This window comes from Stigmatopora nigra, chromosome 5, assembly GCF_051989575.1.
Source record: "Stigmatopora nigra isolate UIUO_SnigA chromosome 5, RoL_Snig_1.1, whole genome shotgun sequence".
NCBI classification, from domain to species: Eukaryota; Metazoa; Chordata; class Actinopteri; order Syngnathiformes; family Syngnathidae; genus Stigmatopora; species Stigmatopora nigra.
Genome location: NC_135512.1, coordinates 3,456,555 through 3,477,500, shown reverse-complemented (window position 1 = coordinate 3,477,500; position 20,946 = coordinate 3,456,555). Strand labels below are relative to the sequence as shown.

General features: G+C 37.2%; 2 protein-coding genes across 8 annotated transcripts in view; one reads left to right on the top strand and one right to left on the bottom strand.

The window, feature by feature from the left end:
* The window catches only part of nmu (neuromedin U), a 3,753-nt gene extending 1,645 nt beyond the window's left edge, over nt 1-2,108 (bottom strand). For 2 of the 4 annotated variants that reach the window (XM_077717677.1, XM_077717674.1), the window contains exons 1-2: nt 1,679-2,108; nt 300-355 (exon numbers count right to left, since the gene is read on the bottom strand). In XM_077717677.1, coding sequence (XP_077573803.1) covers nt 300-355; nt 1,679-1,814 — 192 coding nt within the window. In that variant the 5' untranslated portion in view covers nt 1,815-2,108. The remainder of the gene's footprint in view (nt 1-299; nt 356-1,678) is intronic. The other 2 variants (XM_077717675.1, XM_077717676.1) reach the window with 1 other exon arrangement.
* Nucleotides 2,109-9,270: 7,162 nt separating this feature from the next.
* Nucleotides 9,271-20,930, top strand: exoc1 (exocyst complex component 1). Of its 4 annotated transcripts, XM_077717670.1 has the most exons (20): nt 9,271-9,362; nt 9,813-9,944; nt 10,020-10,150; nt 10,240-10,399; nt 10,814-10,831; nt 11,579-11,766; nt 12,554-12,781; nt 12,858-12,990; nt 13,058-13,167; nt 13,900-14,049; nt 15,385-15,493; nt 15,831-15,875; nt 16,777-16,940; nt 17,024-17,137; nt 18,123-18,202; nt 18,280-18,508; nt 19,709-19,892; nt 19,965-20,164; nt 20,225-20,419; nt 20,500-20,930. In XM_077717670.1, the coding sequence occupies exons 2-20, from the start codon at nt 9,821-9,823 to the stop codon at nt 20,650-20,652; spliced, it is 2,715 nt and encodes a 904-aa protein (XP_077573796.1). In that variant the 5' UTR covers nt 9,271-9,362; nt 9,813-9,820; the 3' UTR covers nt 20,653-20,930. The 4 variants fall into 4 exon arrangements, with proteins under 4 accessions (XP_077573796.1, XP_077573797.1, XP_077573798.1 ...); XM_077717671.1 differs by lacking the exon at nt 10,814-10,831; XM_077717672.1 differs by lacking the exon at nt 15,831-15,875.
* Nucleotides 20,931-20,946: the final 16 nt, after the last annotated feature.

The window sequence follows — 20,946 nt, the reverse complement described above, 5'->3', positions numbered from 1 at the left end:
GTTCAGGAATGGCATTGATGACGTCATGGCTGTTTACAGGCACATCTTCACCACCCAAAAAAAAAATGTTCACAACTCCCAATAACGATGTTTCTTATGTTCAAAAAAACTGCAGAAGATCCTCCATCTGGATTACTATGATGTTTTTGCTTGGTGGTGCTTTTTTGCATGTGTTATACGTTTCTTTAAGCATTTTTGAAGGGGCACCCCTACTTTGCGGAAATGCACTTATTGCGGGGGGTCCCGGTCCCCATTAACCGCGATAAGCGAGGGAACACTGTAATGTCGAAGAATCTTACCTGGCTCAGAAGCTGCCCATGGTTATTTGCGTCTTGCCAAGGTTCTAGTGGTGCACCTTTGTGCGGGAAAACAACACAAATGGTTCCCATGTTAACTTCTTGAAACTAAACAGCCTCCCGTTTACATTAAGAGAAGACGCGTAATGAGGGTGGAAAAACAAAAGCGTCTGTTTTTTTTCGCAGATTGCCTGCCGTGATTGCCAACGCCGTCCATTAGCCGCGGGAAAAAGCTCTTCGTTAGAATGTGTGCACTTATTGCTTTGACGTAGGGTTTATGGAGGAGGGTGGAAGATATGTCATTGGATGGAATTATGTTGAATTCTAACATGGCGTCGGATGATTTGGGGATGGAGTAAATTGGATTGTGGAATGTTGGAGGATTCAGTTTGATGAGGAGTCTTCAGGTAAATGTGTTAAACTTTTGCTTCAATCTGAAAATGCTTTTTGTTTGTGGCCAGGGAGAAAATCTTGAGCTTAAATGATGTGATTTTATATTGTGAAAGTTCTTTTTTTATTGATTTTTTGGGGTTTATTTCAAGTGGAGAGGAGCTATTTTGACTGAGTATTTAATTTTTTTTTTATATTTATACATTGGTACCTCGACATATGAGTGCCCCAACATACAAGCAATTTGAGATATGAGTAAAATTTGGAGAAAATATGTATCTTGATATACGAACAGTAATGTGTCTATGAGCACTGGGCGGAGCATTGATTTTTTTTGGTGTTTTTTTACATATATATATATATATATATATATATATATATATATATATATATATATATATATATATATATATATATATATATATATATATATATATATATATATAAATTACAATACCATAAGAAAGGGAAAGGACTCAATATTGTAAGATTATTTCAACAAATACATAAAATGTTTATATTTTTTCCTTCAATGTCAAAAAATACATAATATAATGTGATTATTTCATATTATTAGAAACTGAAATAACTACTTACACCTGCAATAATATTATATTGACATTTATTCAGTAAATTGTGTGCAATACAAAATAACTCTAGTATCGTATATTACTATAGTATATGTATATATATATATTTTTAATGTATTTTTTTGATTTTTTTGTTATTATTATTATTTTTTTATTGATTTGCCTATACTTACTCATTTTATGTATTGGTTGAAATATTCAGACAATATTGACCCCTTCTCTGATGAATAAAGTTTTACAAATATAATTACTAATATCTAATTACAATATATACAAAAGGAAATTATAGGGAAATAACACTATATTGTAAGAATACATAAAATGAATTATTTTAAGCAAAGGACATTAAAAAAATCGAAGCAAAAGCTAAAATTCTGAATTAAAACAATAAGTCCATCTTACTGTGTAAGAAGAGTATAGAGTCGAGTAGCAGAATAGCCGCGAGTCCGATGCCGGCAACACCGAGCGGATTGACGCTCCCTCGGCCCACCGCCGTCGTCAAAGTGCCGTAGCTTGGGTGTTTCTCCTTGGTGGGCATGTTCTTCTCCCCTTCCACCGCGTCCGTTCCGCTAAGCGCCTGCGAGACTTGCGATTGACTTTGGAGAGTGCCGTCCGTCGGCACTTTATGAAGGCGGGTTGTCACTGGCGCTCTGCGTCACTCAACAATGTGTGCAAGTAAACGGCTGGGATTGGATATTTTTCTTCATCTCATTACCAGATACAAAATGAAAATTACTTCTACTACTACGTCAAGGGGTGCTCGTTACGTCCAAAGCTGAGCTTCTATTCATTAATTGGTTTCTTTCCATCTAAATTGGGATACTCAAACTTTTTTGGGAATTTATAGGCATAACTTTTGGGCCCGGAGGCCATATTGACTTTAAATATTTTGACAGATGGGCGGGGTCAGCACAAGATATGATACATATAAAAAAGTGCATCCGTTAAGAGTACATATGAAACATAAACAGAGAAAAAGGACTAAAGTATTAACATACTCATCATTAAAGGGAAAAAAGTATAAAGTACAAAGTGAAGTAAAAAGGAATGTATTAAGAAGTATTAAAATGTCATTTAAAAATAGATAAAGGGGCTGTAAAACATGAAAAAAATATATAAGAGTAGACAGGGCTACTGCCACTGAATTCACTTAAAAAAAAAAAAAAAATCACCGACCCTTTGTCCAATTCATTTATTTTTTAGGTTTTTTTTTTAAATATTTTCAGTTTTTTTACTAAATATTTTTTTTTCTGGGGTGGTATTTTGAAATCTTATTTTTTAACCTTGGCTTTTCCAAATCGTTTACTTTCAGGATTGCTTTTTTTTTTTTTTTTAAATCTCGGTTTTTCCTGATTCATTTATTTTGAAGGTAGTTTAGCTTTTTTTAACTAGTTTTTTCCAGATTATTTTAATTTGAAAGTTGTCTTTTTATTTAACTTCTTTCTAAGGTTATTTTTTGTTAAATTAAACTTGTTTTTCCTGATTCATTTCTTTCGAAATTTTTTTCCCCATTTTTATTGTTTTTTGTGTTTTTTATTTTTTTACTCATCTTTGCCAAAAAATGAAAACAAAAAAACAATAAAAAAACCCACCAAGCAGCAGTTATATACATACAAATTCCAAACTATATAATAAAGAAATCTGTTTTCTAAACAAAATCACTCAAAAACAACCTATACATGACGATCCCTGAATTAAAAATACGGAAAAACCTTTTTTTTTATTTTTTAAAGTGAATTTAATCCACCTCTTAGCCAGAAAAACACATTTATTCCCACCCAAGCACATCTCCCTTCCCTCCGACTATTTCTGTCTTTTCAATTCAAATTTCCTTAGAACTCCACATTAGCTCAAACCAATCAATTTGAAGGAGTTTTTGCGGTCCCCACCCATGTCCATCCGTCCTCCCACGCTCCCCATCCATCCATCCTCTTCCTCGCCAACTATCAACATCCTCCATCGCCCAAACAATCCCGCCTTCCTCCTCATTTTCAGCACAAAGTGTCGCTCATCACGAGGCAAAAGCTCCCCCGGTGTATCCCCGCTGGTACTGCGGTGTTACCGAAAATGTCAAGACCTTTGAAACAAGTTGACTTTGATTATGACTGGGATTTCGTTTTCCCACGTCAAGGCGAACCCTGACAGATGGCGGCCATGTTGGTCTGAACTTTAACCGAGAGGCAAAACAAAAATGTCTTCCTCCCTTTGTATCATTTTCCCTTTAATGCTTGGCAAAAGGGTGGGTTCACTTTATGAATTTGTCAGTGAGAAATTCGGTTAAAATCGGCTCTCGGCGTCTTAATGGACTCGCTGAGACGTCGGATGACGTCATCCTATTGGCTAATTGTCTCCCTTGATTCACTTTCTGTTGACTCGTTTTACATGCGCCATGTGTGCAATATTCTGACTTGTGGTGCATCGAAAGCGCCGTTTTCAACTTCCCATCTCCTAATTATGTTGTAATTTCACGCATAAATCGCACCAAACTATGAAAAAAATATGCGATTTATAATCCGGAAAATACGCTAATTAAATATTGTCTTTCCAGGGTGCAAAATTAGCCAGAACTGCCTTTGAATAACATTAAATTACAAGATTTCATGATGATTTATCTGCTAATTATGTTATAATATCACACATAAATCGCACCAAACTATGAACAAAATAGCGATTTATAATCCGGAGAATACGCTAATTAAATATTGTCTTTCCAGGGTGCAAAATTAGCCAGAACTGCCTTTGAATAACATTAAATTACAAGATTTCATGATGATTTATCTTGTAATTATGTTATAATTTCACACATAAATCACACCAAACTATGAACAAAATAGCGATTTATAATCCGGAGAATACGCTGATTAAATATTGTCTTTCCAGGGTGCAAAATTAGCCAGAACTGCCTTTGAATAACATTAAATTACAAGATTTCCTGATGATTTATCTGCTAATTATGTTATAATTTCACGCATAAATCGCACCAAACTATGAACAAAATAGCGATTTATATTCCGGAGAATACGCTAATTAAATATTGTCTTTCCAGGGTGCAAAATTAGCCAAAACTGTCTTTATAACACTAAATTACAAGATTTGATGATGATTTATCTGGTAATTATATTATAATATCACACATAAATCGCACGAAACTATAAAAAAAACTGCAATTTATAATCCGAAAAATGCGCTAATTAAATATTGTCTGTATATTTTGTATACGATTAAAGATGGAATTCATTTTCAGATTTCCCAAAATCAAGGTAGCAAATAAATGTTGAATAAACTGAAAAAAAAACACAACTCGATATAAACTAAATTAATATAAAAGCTTTAGATCACTGGTGTCAAAGTGGCGGCCCGGGGGCCAAATCTGGCCCGCCGCATCATCTTGTCTGGCCCGAGAAAGTCAATGATGAGTGCCGACTTTCTGTTTTAGGATCAAATTCAAATGAATAGTATAGATGTATCTTAAATTTCCTGATTTTCCCCCTTTTTAAATCAATAATTGTCATTTTTTAATCATTTTTTTCTGTTTTTAGTTCCAAAATCATTTTGTAAAATCAAAAAATATATACAAATATTTTCTGTTTTCCACTTTAATATGAAACATAATGATTAAAAAATATTTTTCTTTACTAAGACAAAAAAAAGCTGAAAAAACATTGTTTTAGATCTATAAAAAAATAATAGTTAAAGCTTTAGATCCAGCTTTTTAATCCATTTATTTAAAAAAAAAAAAATCTAAATATTATATCGAAAATGGCCCGGCCTAAGTACAGCATACTGTAAAAAAAAATTTAAAAATAAAAAATAAATCCTCTTCCCTACGTCACCTTTTAACTTGATCTCATCGAAATTCCCCACCGCCTCGTTTTCCGCTTTTTAATTTTTAATATATATATATTTTTTTTACGTAGAGGCGCTTTTTGCCAGGTCGCACGCTCGGAAATTACATGATTGCTCCGAAACAAAATGGCACACACGATCGACCAAGAGCGTAATAGGCACTCTCGTTCCCGCTTTTCCTCCAAGCGCAATTTGAAAAGCCAACGCCAGCTTTCCAAACTAAACCCTTCAAAAGTTGCGACTGGTCGCCATGAGGTCACCCAAATTGTCACTCATGCCTGAACCACTCATCCCCATTTTACTATGGGAATGTGAGGAGTTTGCATGTTGTCCCCTAGCCTGTGTGGGTTTTCCATGGGTATTTGGGTTTCCTCCCACTAGTATTCCAAGTTGTTTTTTTTTAGAGTGGATGTTTGTTTTGGCTCACAGTCCAGATATCGAGGGTTCGATCCCAGGTCCAGACTTTCATTTGAGGAGATTGGATGTTGTATTTTGGACTGTGTGGGTTTTCTCCAGGTAGTTTGGTTTCCTTCAACATGCCCAAAACATACATGGTAGGTTGGTTGAACACACTAAATCACATGTGTCAAAGTGGCGGCCCGAGGGCCAAATCTGGCCCGCTGCATTATTTTGTGTGGCCCGGGAATATAAATGATGAGTGCCGATTTTCTGTTTTAGGATCAAATTCAAATTAAGAGTATATATCTATATTAAATTTCCTGATTTTCCCCCTTTAAAATCAATAATTGTCATTTTTTAATCCATTTTTTTCTGTGTTTTTAGTTCAAAAATAATTTTGTAAAATCGAATATATATTTTAAAAAAGCTCAAATAAACATTGTTTTAAATCTATAAAAAAATTGAACATTCAAGGATTTTAAATCAATAATATTACATTTTTAATCCATTTTTTTCTTGTTTTTGGTTCAAAAATAATTTTGTAAAATCTAAAAATATATTTCAAAAAAGCTAAAATAAACTTTGTTTTAGATCTATAAAAAAACTTAATATTCAGGGCTTTTAATCCAGTTCCTTTAATCCATTTATAAAAAAAAAATCTAAATATTATATCTAAAATGGTCTAGCCCACATGAAATCAAATTGACGTTAAAGCGGCCCGCCAAACAACCCGAGTCTGACACCAAATGCAATGAAGCCTACCAACCATTGGTGCAGTGGTTTTTACGCCTGAATCTGTTACGGGCAGCGTGGGTTCGATTCCCTCCGTCCTCAGTTTTTGTTGTTCTTTGCGTCATAGCGAGTCCTCCTAAGTGTGCAACTAAAACTAATAAGTCATTATCTATTCATATGCATAGGCATGTGAATGAAGATGCAATCTAGCGGGCCCCTTAAAGGCCTGCTCCAAATGCCATCCAGATAAAAACTCCCAGCAGCTGGTGATAAGCAAAATTAGCCACCGCTCATCGTCGGCGTGAATGTCAAATATTGATCCCCGTCATAGAATCGGAGTCCATCTGGGCGGAAGAGGAGCCCCTTTTGTTTTGACGCTCACCCCCGCATTTTATTTACCCACAATGCACGGAGGAAAAGGACCTCCCCGGTGTTTTGCGTTGTCAAATCGCTTGGGTCATCGTCCCATATCATCAATAAATAAATAAATCATAAATTATCAATAAGTAGTCAACATCATTGCACAAATAACAACAAACAAACAAATGCCGTATTTTCACGACTATATGGCGCATGGTATTTTTAGCCGCAGTGTCAATAACGAGTGCTATTTCTGTATTTTACACACACAAAGGACGCACCGTTTTTATAGACGCAGCCAGGCATGGCAATATAAAACATACATGCTACACCCACATGCTAAAAAACATGTTTTTAAAAAGGCAACGGAAGCAAAACTGAGTTTGATTGTACTATATTTAATCATTTTACAATGTACTCACGTCATCATCACCCACAAATTTGTGAAAGTCCTCGTTTTCTGTGTCCGAATGGAACAGTTGTCCATCTTTATATAAAACGCTGAGTTTTATTCGTTTTTCCAGGCGGCCACAATCCATTCGCAAATAGTAGCTAGCTTGTAGCTAGCGTCCATGCTTCGTAAAGATGTGTTGATGTCAATGTATACAGGCCACAATCCATTGGGTGTATTGACAAAAGAACTACATATCCCAGCAGTCATTGTGCAGTACTATTTCGATGGGAAAATAGTAGAGTCAGTGTACCCTTTTAACTGATTTATTTCATATTATCGTGACAACCATTTTAGTATTGGTCCATATATAAAGCGCACTGGATTATAAGGCGCCCTGTCTATTTTGGAAAAAAATTAAGACTTTTATGTGCGCCTTATAGTCGTGAAAATACGGTAGTCAACAACATAATTAATTAGGGACATGCACAAATAACATCAACTAACAAACAAATACATAATTTAATATCAATAAATAGGTAAGTAGTAAACATAAGTAGTCAACAACAAAACTAATTAGGAATTTGAAGTAGTGTGATACCAATTGTCATGTATTTTTATTATTATTTTTGGATAGAGTGAACACCAATCATTTTTATAAATAGGCAACAATATTTTTTTATTTTTTTTCTTTATAAGAAAAATAGAACTTCAATTTTGGACTGTGTAATATTTGTAGTTTTTGCCCTGCATAAAATACTATTGGTATATCTTTTTTCGCTGCATTTATTTCATGTTAAACCTTAAATATTCCTTGTTTTTTTTTGTTTTTTCATAAAAATTCCATCCAATGTGAGCTGCTGTTTAACAATCTCATCAATCCTACTTTCTTTGTTTTTCTTTGTCACAATTATTGCTGTCAGATGTACAACTTGTTCATTCCAATTTGATTAAAGATTAGGGAATATATCAACAAAATTCAAGAACAATGCCAAAGTATCAACCAATAATTGCATTTTAATGGAAAAATATTCTTATTTTATTGCAGGAAATGCCCCCCGTGAGGGTAGTGGGCACGTCTAGTGACAAAGAGATGACACAAGTTGGCGCTTTGGGACAACGTGTGTTTGTTTACACACAATAAAAACAAGGTGGTGAAATTGGTCCAATGGGCTTTTTGTTAGATAATCAGTGTTGACTCACGGTATTTGCCTGGATGACATTTGGTTGTCAATCTCTTCTGTGCATCATGGAATGCAGTCATGCGTGTAGAAGTAGAAATAGCAGGAAAAAATGACTAAGCTTAAAAGGTACATGCAGTGAGTCAAAAACAGCGTTAATGTTTGTGTTTTTCGTACGCCAGCGATGAACGTGGGTCGATGCGACCTGTAGTTTCAAAAGTTAACGTGCGTCATTTGCTTTGCAGTAGAAAAAGGAGGATTAATGATATGGTTGTTTTATTCTGGATGGCAACTGTAGTGCATCACAATGAGAGATTTTTAAAAATATATATTCTGGTGATTGAAGTTTGGCTGTGTGAATATATTTGTACTTTAATATAGTAATAGATTATGAGTGGTGACTTAAGGTGGAAAGATGATACATTAGAGCAAGGGTGTCGGGTTGGATCGCGGGCCAAATTAACGTCAACTCGATTTTATGTATATAATAATTAGATTTTTTTAAATAATTTGATTAAAAGAACTGGTTTAAAATCCCTAAATATTCAGTTTTTTATCGATCTAAAACATTGTTTATTTTAGATAGTTTTTATACATTTTCAGATTTTACAAAATGATTTTTGGTCTAAAAATACAGAAAAAAAATGTATTAAAAATGACAATTATTGATTTAAAAGGGGGAAAATCAGGAAATGTAATATACATATACTCTTCTTTTTAATTTGATCCTAAAAAAGAGAATAGGCACTTATGATTTATTTTCTCGGGCCGCACAAAATGATTCGGCGGGCCAGATTTGGCCCCAGGGCCGACACTTTGACACCGCTGCATTAGAGAATGTATGTAACATAATGTTATAATTCTTGAATTACAACTAGATTTTTTTAAGTAGTGTTTTGTAGTTTATTTTAAGAAATAAATTAAAGATGAATATGTTGCTATTGCACGGAAAATTTCCATTTTAATTTTTGCTTGGTATGCAATTATATATCTTTTATTATAGAATTGATAACTTTTAAAACTAGCAAAATACTGGAGACATTTTTGACGTTGCAATGTAATACGCATGCGCGCTTTCTGTTTAGAATGATGCACTTTCCGAAGCCGGAAGTTTGAAGGGGCGTGGCGTAGTTTCCTGACGGCTGTGGTGGAACTCCAAGAGAGCTTCTTGGAGAAGGTAATGACTTTCATTCATATCCTACTTTTCCCTAACTTGCATCTAAACCTCCAGTCTGGATAAAGGCTGCCTGCTAACAGCGATGCGTTCATTTTCTTTCTTTCCCGTGGACGTTTCAACCTAATGCTAGATGTTGTTAGCATCTTCTAGCTAGCTTTTTAGCTCTAGTTAGTGAGGATGTTGTCATTCACAGCTATAATGTCATTGCAAATCAGCTACAAAAACAGCTTTTTCTGTTTTTATTTCTGGACGCTATGTTCAACTTGTGAATGAATTACAAAAATGCATCATTTTTAAAGTCATCTGTGTGATAATTTAATGTTGGGGATGAAGTGCTATCAAATGCAATGTATTTTGTGTAATGTGGTGCGTTGCGTTTACGTCACTTGGTAGGAATCGGAAAAGTGAGTAGCTTTTTCTGTGTGAATTAACAAATATTTTTTTTCTCAGTGTCCATCATGACTGCAATCAAGCATGCCCTCCAGAGGGACATCTTCACGCCCAACGACGAGCGGTTGCTGGGCATCGTAAACGTTTGCAAGGCTGGGAAGAAGAAGAAGAACTGCTTTTTGTGCGCCACAGGTAGGTAGTTTCTTCATTTTGAAGGTTTGGGAATGTTTTCAAGTTGACAACGGATTTTGACACTCGCCCTTCCAGTTACCACCGAGCGGCCCGTTCAGGTCAAAGTGGTGAAGGTAAAGAAATCTGACAAAGGCGACTTTTATAAACGGCAGCTGACGTGGGAGCTACGCGATTTGACGGAAGTGGATGCCAAAGATGCTAGCAAGGTCATTTTTTAAATGTATTTTTAAAAGCTATGCCTATGTGAAATCAGTTTTTACATCAATTTAACAGTGATTTTTTTTTTTTGCTTCAGGAAAACCCAGAGTTTGACCTCCATTTTGAGAAAGTCTACCGTTGGGTAGCTAGCAGCACAGCTGAAAAGAACTCGTTCATATCATGCATTTGGAAGCTGAATCAGCGCTATTTGAGGAAGAAGGTGGAGTTTGTCAATGTCAGTTCTCAACTGTTGGAAGGTACGCTAACTTGCCTTTTTCTCTTATATTCTCCCTATTGTAATTACATTTAAAGAGACAGACAACACTTTATTGCAAATTTCTCTAATACATGAGAAAACAATGTCTAAACATAAAATGACATACACACTACCATTTTGTGACGTCAGTTATACCCACCAGTGATAATGGGTATTAATGATGTCACGGTCACAAAAGGGGGCGGGCAATATGAAATACTTCAATTTGATTGGCTGCCACTACTAATGATTTTCTTGTAATACAAAGTTTTTGATTTTCAAGTGTTGTCTGTCCCTTTAATATTACCTTTGTGCCTGTTGTGTTAATTTCAAGCATGTTTATAGAGTGACAACTCGACTCTTTTTGCTTCCTGTGTTCAATTTCTTCTTTTTCTCTCAAACTTTCTCTGTCCAGAACTTCCTAAAGCGGAAGGTTGGTAGGACTTAACTTTCCCCCGCCAGTCCTTCCTCCTCCCACTAAATCCTCTTCATTATTCTTCATGACATCACCCCCCATAAACGTGTCACCAAATTCAAATTGCATTAACTCATCCCACTCCTATAGACCACATAGATCACATGTGTCAAAGTGGCGGCCCGGGGGTCAAATCTGGCCCGCCGCATCATTTTGTGTGGCCCGAGACCGTAAATCATGAGTGCCGACTTTCTGTTTTAGGATTAAATACAAATGAAGAGTATAGATGTATATTCCATTTCCTGATTTTTCCCATTTTTAAATCAATAATTGTCATTTTTTAATCCATTTTTTCTGTTTTTAGGTCAGAAATCATTTTGTAAAATCTAAAAATATATTTTTAAAAAGCTCCAATAAACATTGTTTTAGATTCATAAAAAAATTGAATATTCAGGGATTTTAATCCAGTTCTTTTAATCCATTTATATAAAAAAAAAATCTAAATATTATATCTAAAATGGTCCGGCCCACATGAAATCAAGTTGACATGAAACCAACCCTTCACATAGTGTATTTTGTTTTATTTTTTAATGCCACCATCCATTTAAAACAGAACTTTTTATCAGATAAGTAAACCTCCGCTCCGTCACTGAATGTCTTCACATGTCAGTCAAATGTTTCACCTTAAATCTACTTTCACCAAATTGAAATATTTCCTCCTATTTTGCTTGAGCGCATCATTTTTTTACGACTATTTTTTTATAGAGTCGGTACCCAGCGGCGAGAGCCAAAGCGTCGCTGGCGGTGATGAGGACGCATTGGACGATTACCAGGAGCTCAGCACCCGTGAGGAACAGGACATTGAAGGCATGATGGAGGTGTGCGAAGATGCCATCTCTAATGCCGAGGCCTTTACCGAGCAGCTCTCCAGGGAACTTCAGGTTCTAGATGGGGTGAGTTCATAATTCAATCGTCCAATCCAATTTGTCGGAGCATCTAAAATACCGTATTTTTCAGACCATGAGTCGCTCCACCTAAGTTAAACCAGCCCAAAAAAAATGCACATTGCTGAGGAAAACAATAAAACATAATACCTTGAGATACGAGCATAATGCGTTCTGGTATTGAGCTATTATATTAATTTGCTCGTATCTCAAATCAATTTTACAATAGAAATGAACCCAATACAAATTAATTCGTTCCCATCTTGTAATTTTTTTTAGTATGTTGGGACGCTAATATGTCAAGGTATTACTGTATATGAAATATTATATATATACACAAGTATTTTATTCCAGAATAGAAAATGCAGTAACTTATAAATTATTAAAAAAATAGACTTGCTTCAAACTTTTTAAAAATATTTATTATTAAACGTTATGTAAGTATTTTTTTTGTCAGTTCCGAACCGAATGTTTGGCTCCCGATTGGCCCCCGATTGGCTCCCGTTTGGCTCTCAATTGGCTCTCGAGTGGCTCCCATTTGGCTCCCATTTGGCTCCCATTGACGGCAATTGAAGTGCTTCAACTCATTCAACACTCCCAGTTCAAATGGAAAATCTTAAAATATTTTACATATTCTATTTGTGTCCAAAGTCAGCCGGAATAGGGTCCGGCACCCCCCTGCTACTCTATGTGAGAATAAACGGTTCACACAATGAATGAATGAATTCATGCCAGTTAAGAATATCAAAAATTCACATGGTTGAGTCTTTAATCCTCATCCCCCTCTACTTTAAAGGCCAACATCCAATCCATCATGGCGTCGGAAAAGCAAGTCAACATCCTAATGCAGCTTTTAGATGAAGCACTGGGCGAGGTGGACACCATCGAGGGCAAGCTTAGCAGCTACGAGGAGATGCTCCAGAGCGTCAAGGACCAAATGGATCAGATCTCGCAAAGCAACCGCCTCATCCAGATCAGCAACACCAACAATGGCAAGATGCTGGATGAGATCCAATTCCTTGTGGTGAGGAACAACTCATTTCAAACCACATCGCTTCCCACCTCGTAACGTTATGACCCCCCGCCCCCCCCTCGCCAAGCACAACATGGATCTCTCCAGGGGCCATATCCGAGCCCTCCAAGACGGCGACCTGACTTCTTCCAAAGGCATCGACGCTTGCATTAGCGCGGCGGAAGCTCTTTTGCAGTGCATGAACGTAGCGCTCCTGCCAGGTATTTTTGCATTGTTGCCGGCCACCCAAATTAGAAACGACTCATTTTCTTATCATTCTTTTCTTAGGCCACGACAAGCTGATGGCTGTCAAACAGCAACAGCATCTGTTCACTGACCTGAGGGACACATTCGCTCGCCGCCTTACCAATCATCTCAACAATGTCTTTGTTCACCAGGTAACATAGCCTCCATCAATCACAGCTCGTCTTCTTTCGTGACTTTATCTTCAAGTAAATCATCGGGGACCCATACCACCCTAGCTAGTCACAATCTGTTCCAGCTGCTGCCCTCTGGCAGATGCTATAGGTCTCACAAATTTTTCCCACATTCATTAGGACTCTAAACTTGCGGTAGCACGACACACAATCCCTTCTGTGTAATAATTTAGGGGTGAGGTAATATGAAAACGACAAAACCTATGTCCGATTATTATTATTATTACCTTATTTTCACGACTATAAGGCGCACTTAAAAGTCTTAAATTTTCTCCAAAATAGACAGTGCGCCTTATAATCCAGTGCGACTTATATATGGAAAAAAACAGAAAAACAAAAAAACACCACTGTCGGATATTAAAAAAACACAAAGGCCTGAACTGAAACAATACTGTTAAATATGCAGATGCCATCTTAGTTTACAACATCTTCCATCATATAGCTCCTCCCCTACTGCAAGATTTGATACAAAAAAATCCAAAACGTCAACAATGGCTGGTTGGTTTTCTGTTTTTTCCATATATAAGGCGCACTGGATTATAAGGCACACTTTCTATTTTGGAGAAAATTCAAGACTTTTAAGTACGCCTTATAGTCGTGAAAAACGGTATTGTCATTAGTAAGAAAGTCAGCAAATGATTGAACAGGTATAATAACTATAAAGTTTGTTTGCCTATCTTTTGTGCGATGAAGGGCCACGACCAGAGTTCCACTCTGTCCCAACACACTGTGGAACTGACCCTTCCCAAGCACGGCCCACTTCACCGAGATCTACTGCGTTACGCCAAGCTCATGGAGTGGCTGAAGATCACCCACCGCGAAAAGTACGAGGGCTTATCAAGGGTCAGTACTCTTACTCCGACACCCTCTTGTGTTCCTGTTGAATTAGCCAATCACACACCAATCTCACTCGAACTTGCACAGGTTTGTTTACGTAGCGTAATAGCAGTTATTTTTAGTTTAGTAGAAGGTCAGCAAGCAAGCTCTAAAGGATTGGGACACAAAGCCAAAAACGCAACAACACTGTCCGATATTAAAATTAAATATTGCATTAATATTATTAAAAAACACACAAAAACGCCCGAACTGGAACAATACTGGTAAATATGCAGATGCCACCTTAGTTTACAAAATCTTTCAAAACAAAGCTCCTCCTCCAAGGCAAGATTTTGTACATTTTTGTAGGATTTTGCTGGCTCTAGAGGTGAATGTGTAGTTCCCTTCAAAAGGAGTGCATTCAGCCAAAGCACATACCCGGAACTCAATACCAATTAAAATATGTGAATTCCCATCTCTGAACCTCTTGGTCAATCATCAACCAACATAAGGAATTAAAGATGGAAATTAGCCCTCGGTTACAATCTTACATGCCGTACCAAAATAGACAGGGCGCCTTATAATCCAGTGCGCCTTAGATATGGAAAAAAATAAAATGTACCATTCATTGAGGGTGCGCCTTATATATGGGAAAAATTGAATAAACAATAGTACTTCAACCAATAGTGGCCTCCACGCAGAATAAAAACAAAAAATCCTAAAAAAAAGTACTGTATTTTCACGACTATAAGGCGCACTTAAGTCTTAGATTTTTTTCCAAAATAGACAGGGCGCCTTATAATCCAGTGCGCCTTATATATGGAAAAAATTAAAATGAGCCATTCATTGAGGGTGCGCCTTATAATCCAGTGCGCCTTATATATGGAAAAAAATAAAATGTGCCATTCATTGAGGGTGCACCTTATAAGGCTATGTGCCTTATAATGTGGTGCGCCTTATATATGGAAAAATTGAATAAACAATAGTACTTCAACCAATAGTGGCCTCCACGCAGAATAAATACAAAAAAATCCTAAAAAAAAAACGTACTGTATTTTCACGACTATAAGGCGCACTTAAGTCTTAGATTTTTCTCCAAAATAGACAGGGCGCCTTATAATCCAGTGCGCCTTATATATGGAAAAAATTAAAATGAGCCATTCATTGAGGGTGCACCTTATAATCCAGTGCGCCTTATATATGGGAAAAAATGTCATTCATTGAGGGTGCGCCTTATAATGCAGTGCGCCTTATAGTCGTGAAAATACGGTAATTACATATACATGTTAATTAACATGAATATGTGCTGTCCCTTAGTAAATAAATCAAACTCAAGCATTGTTGTTTGCCATTTCTTTCCAGACCTACGTGGACTACATGAGCCGACTATATGAACGGGAAATCAGAGATTTCTTTGAGATTGCTAAAATCAAAATGGCAGGAACCAGCAAGGAGGCAAAGGGCAAGTTTGGTAAGAATTGGCGGAGTCTTGCTATGGAGGTTGCGTTCTCGCTTACCAAATACTTAAATTAACACAAGCTTAAAAGTTGTTTCTTGCCGCTGTGTTTATCGTCATGTCTTGCGATGTTTTCAAGCTGTTCAGCAGATTAATATCTCAACAGCTAAATCTGTTTCCAGTATTCTCCGTCGACATTTCTTTGGGAAAACAACCCAGAGATTTGTCGTCTTGGATGTTTGTTTTCCCAACGAAGCATTTGGCCTTTCTTAACATGCATGTACTTTAATGTAAGTCTAACCTCTCTCTGTCTTTGATGCTCGCCCTTTTTTAAAAAAAAAACTGGCTGCAGCTACGCTTCCACGGAAAGAGAGCGCGCTCAAACAGGAAACGGAAAGTAAGTGAAACATGGGAAGTGAACCTCCCCCAACCCTGTTTTCTTATCACAATGCTTTCCATGTAACTGCACTGAAAACCATTTCGGTCTTGACATAAGTCAGCTTGCTATTGTGCTTTTGTTACAACATTGCATTATAATATGGTTGACTGACCTATCAAAGGCTTGCATTGTTTTTGTATGGTTTTGCATGACTTGTGCATGGGTGGTACCAAAATTGGAGGATTTTTGCAAAATTGGAGGATTTTTGCCATCTTAGTTTACAAAATCTTCCATCATATAGCTCCTCCCCCACTGCAAGATTTTGTACAAAAAAATCCAAGACATCAACAATGGCTGGCTCTAGAGGTGACTGTGTAGTGAGTGCTTCATACCTGGAAGTCAATAGCAATTACCGTATTTTCACCACTATAAGGCGCACTCAAAAGTCTTAAATTTTCTCCAAAATAGACAGTGCGCCTTATATATGGAAAAAACAGAAAACCAAAAACCACCACTGTCGGATATTAAAAAAAACACAAACGCCTGAACTGAAACAATACTGTTAAATATGCAGATGCTATCTTAGTTTACAAAATCTTCCATCATATAGCTCCTCCCCCACTGCAAGATTTATACAAAAAAATCCAAAACATCAACAATGGCTGGCTCTAGAGGTGACTGTGTAGTGAGTGAGTGCTTCATACCTGAAAGTCAATAGCAATTACCGTATTTTCAGGACTATAAGGCGCACTTAAAAGTCTTAAATTTTCTCCAAAATAGACAGTGCGCCTTATATACGGAAAAAATGTCATTCGTTGAGGGTGCGCCTTATAATGCGGTGCGCCTTATAGTCGTGAAAATACGGTACATGTTTCTTTGTTCTAATTGTCATTTTGCCATATTTCATGTTAAAAACAAGGTCTTCACGGTAGTTCTGGAAAGCTGACCGGCTCTGCATCCAGCCTCAACAAACTAAGCGTGCAGGGCTCGAACAGCCGCCGCTCGCAGTCCTCATCGCTGCTGGACATGGGCAACATGTCGGCCTCTGACCTGGATGTAGCTGACCGCACCAAGTTTGACAAGGTAAACTCGAGAGAGAATTTGGAACGAGGGTTCATATGGGAGTTTGTGTGAAATGTGAAAGCAACTGTGGTGGATTTTGGCAGATATTCGAGCAAGTCCTCAGTGAATTGGAACCTCTTTGCCTTGCGGAACAAGACTTTATCAGCAAGTTCTTCAAGCTGCACCAACACTCGACTTTCATGCCTCCTCTTGCCCAGGTAAAACATTTTGCTTTAGTAAGTATTCATGAAATTTGAAAAGTTATAGCTGGGCGATAAAATAATAATGATAATTATCGGGAAATAATTTTTGTCAATGATAATATTAAAAACTTTCGTTAAAAAAAAAAAAAACATTTTGAACTGTAATTACACCACCTGGCCACAATAGAGAACGGGGGCGCTGCTGCGAGATGAACGCTAGTTCCAGACCAACCTGTCAGGAGAAGATGACGAGCAAACGCGGTTTTAGCATGTTAGCAATCGAGGCTAACACAAAGCATGAACGTAAAAGGACAATCACACAAAATAAGCGATTAGGAGATGCAGGACCACACCGAGCCGACCCACTAAAAGATCCATTATCAATATTAATCGATACATTTTTATTTTTTAAATCGTGATAACAATTTTCGCCCAGGTCTACTTTCATTTTGGCATACTTTAATTTCATTTTCTTAGTTTTACACCGCATGTGTTTTAATTTTAATTTTACCAATTAAGTAGAATGTAATATTATTGATGATGGTGTTATTCCAAAAGACTTAATAATTCCTCCTAAAACTGGATTCAGCATGCAAAAGTCTAAAGAATATTGTTATTAAGTCTTTGTTGCAATGAATTTTGGTTTGGATGCAACCCAAACTAATTTACAATCCAATATTCCAATTCTACTCCAATATTTAATACTATACTACAATGCAAGGATCCAGTCCAATATAATGTACACTGCCACCTGAGGCATTTTCTCTTATTATATTTCCACTTGTTAAAACAATAATGTAGATGGATTATCAACAGCATGACCATTTTTAAAGCAAACTGTGCCGTCTCTGGGTTATGCAAGGAGGCACTCTTGTTGTTCCTTTTCTCCACAAAACATAAACTTAGAAAGCAATAACAGGCGTTGGCATACTCTAATCTCTCATATGCGGCGGTAAATGTCTGGCAAGAGTTTTCAGATTGTTTTCCACTATTTTGTCAGCCCGAAGCAGAGGATTTGGATGGCAACACACTGCCAAGAATGCATTCCCAAGTGGAACATAGACACTCCTTGTCATCCGAGTGAGTACTCACATTAACTCCAATGGGCAATACCGACAATCTTACTATATTTCTTCATTTTTTTAATCTTTTTAAAGTAAAGAAATGGTGCGGCTGATGATGAACAAAGTTTTCCAAAGCATCGAGACCGAGCTTAACAGTCTCATTGCACTGGGCGACAAGATCGACAGCTTCCACTCGTTGTACATGCTGGTCAAGATGAGCCACCATGTTTGGACGGCCGAGAATGTGGACCCGGCTTCTTTCCTTAGCACCACGCTGGGAAACGTGCTAGTCACTGTCAAGAGGAACTTCGACAAATGCATTGTAAGTAGGGTGGAATGTTGTTATACAGTGTTCCCTCGCTTATCGCGGTTAATGGGGACCGGGACCACCCACGATAAGTGCGTTTCCGCAAAGTAGAGTTTCCCCTTCAAAAATGCTTAATTTGAATTTAATTCCATTTTTTTTAACATTTATTTATTTATTAATTTATTTTTTTGCCCCCTGTATACAGCACACCATATAGAATACGGGTAGAGAGGGTGAAATTCATGTTATAACAAAAAAAATGTAAAATATGTTGTTTCAATGTAATATTTGTATTTTTTTTTCCAAAAAAAATCTGCGAAGCTCTGAGTCCGCGATAGCTGAACCGCAAAGTAGCGGGGTAACACTGTATTACCGTTTTTTCTCGCATATAAGCAGTAGCATTAAAATTGCCTTAAAATCATTGTATTTTACAATTTCCCTCGTATAAGCCGCCCCCTGATTCACAATTTTCACCTCCATGTTAATGGTTTTAATAGGGAGTACAAATGTGTTACTTTCTATCGTATTTACTCGCATATAGCCGTCTCTGCGTATAAGCCATAACCTTCAAATTGCCTTAAAATCGTTGAATTTTACAATTTCCCTTGTATAAGCCCCCTCTTGCACAATTTTCACCCCCTATCTTCATGGTTTTATAGGGAGTACAAATGTGTTACTTTCTACCGTATTTTCTCGCATATTAGCCGTCTCTGCGTATAAGCCGTAGCCTTCAAATTGCCTTAAAATCGTTTAATTTTACAATTTCCCTCGTATAAGCCCCCTCTTTCACAATTTTCACCCCCTATCTTCATGGTTTTAATAGGGAGTATAAATGTGTTTGAAGGGAAAATATTAAGAAAAATAATCATAGATGTCAAAATGAATTTTGTTTAGCGTTTTATCAGTTTAGCTTTTCTCTATTTTGAAATAAATTGCCATATCGCATTGTTTTGCAATATGGCGTTTCGTCTTTGTCACCTTGCAGTTTTGTGCATGTCAAGTCTTATTTGTGCGCATATAAGCCGTACCCTAGATTCAGTCATCATTTTGTTGAGTGACAAATATGCGAGAAAATTTGATAACTCGTTGGTAAAGCCTTTCAAAAACTATTATTTTGATCATTAGCTGCCACTGGCGGCAATGGATATCGGATCTCTTGCCAAAAAAAAAAAAATGCACGGCACTAAAATAACCAGTTGACTTTCCTTCTTGCAGTTTGGCCAGATCGGACAAATGGAAGAAGTGAAAATTTCCAAAAAGAGTAAAGTCGGCATCCTACCATTTGTTACTGGATTTGAAGAATTCGCCGAACTGGCCGAGACCATCTTCCGAAACGCCGAACGTCGCGGTGACTTGGACAAAGCTTACGTCAAACTCATCAGGGCTGTCTTCATGAACGGTAGGAATTCCTGAGTCATTCGTTTTTAGGTTGAAAGCAAAACTCTACAAGAAGTAACTCGTATTCATTTAGTGGAGAAAGTTGCTAGCGAGAGTCAGAAAACCCCACGAGACGTAGTCATGATGGAAAACTTCCACCACATCTTCTCCACACTTTCCCGACTCAAAATCTCTTGCCTGGACGCGGAGAGACGCGAAGCCAAGCACAAATACACCGACCACCTGCAATCCTACGTCATCAATTCCCTAGGCCAACCTCTGGAAAAACTCAACGTAAGACCAAATAAAAAACGCCAACCTCACAGATTCATACTCATTTGGGTTCTGTTGCAGCAATTCTTCGAGGGTGTGGAAGCCCGTGTAGCCCAAGGAGTCCGTGAAGAGGAGGTTAGCTACCAGCTAGCCTTCAACAAACAAGAGCTCCGCAAAGTCATTAAAGAATATCCTGGAAAAGAGGTTAAGAAAGGACTGGATAATCTTTACAAGAAGGTGGATAAACACTTGTGTGAAGAGGAAAGCTTATTACAGGTAAAATTTGCTTTTTGTCTTTTAGTTTTTAGCTTCTTTTCAAAAACAATCTTCCTTCCTGCCATGTTTTTTCCTCGCAGGTGGTGTGGCACTCCACGCAAGACGAGTTCATCCGGCAGTATAAACACTTTGAGGGACTGATTGGTAGATGTTATCCAGGCTCTGGAATCACTATGGAATTTACTATTCAGGACATGTTGGAGTATTTCTCTAGCATTGCACAGTCCCATTAGGACGTCTGATATTGACTCACTACTGACACACTCTGGGTAAACATGCAAAACCCAGATTTGTTCATACTTTTTCATCTTTATTTTCATAGCATCCGGTCAGGGGTAAGCAAACTGGACGATCTTTGCTAATAATCGAAATTCGTAAATAGCAGTCATAGAAAAACATGAAGTCAAACTTGAGAACTGCGAGGCAAATGTGCTAACCATTTGGATAACCATGTGTTTATTCATCCATTCAATTTTTTTGGGCCAATAAAATCCTCTTCTTCAGATGTGAATGGGAAAACTTTGAAT

What these genes read in the sequence shown, in the direction of transcription:
- exoc1 (XM_077717670.1), top strand. Translation starts at nt 9,821, where the DNA reads ATGACTGCAATCAAGCATGCCCTCCAGAGGGACATCTTCACGCCCAAC. An exon ending in GAACGTAGCGCTCCTGCCAG is followed by an intron (nt 12,991 to 13,057) that starts GTATTTTTGCAT and finishes TTCTTTTCTTAG; the next exon opens with GCCACGACAAGCTGATGGCT. An exon ending in ACCGCACCAAGTTTGACAAG is followed by an intron (nt 16,941 to 17,023) that starts GTAAACTCGAGA and finishes GGATTTTGGCAG; the next exon opens with ATATTCGAGCAAGTCCTCAG.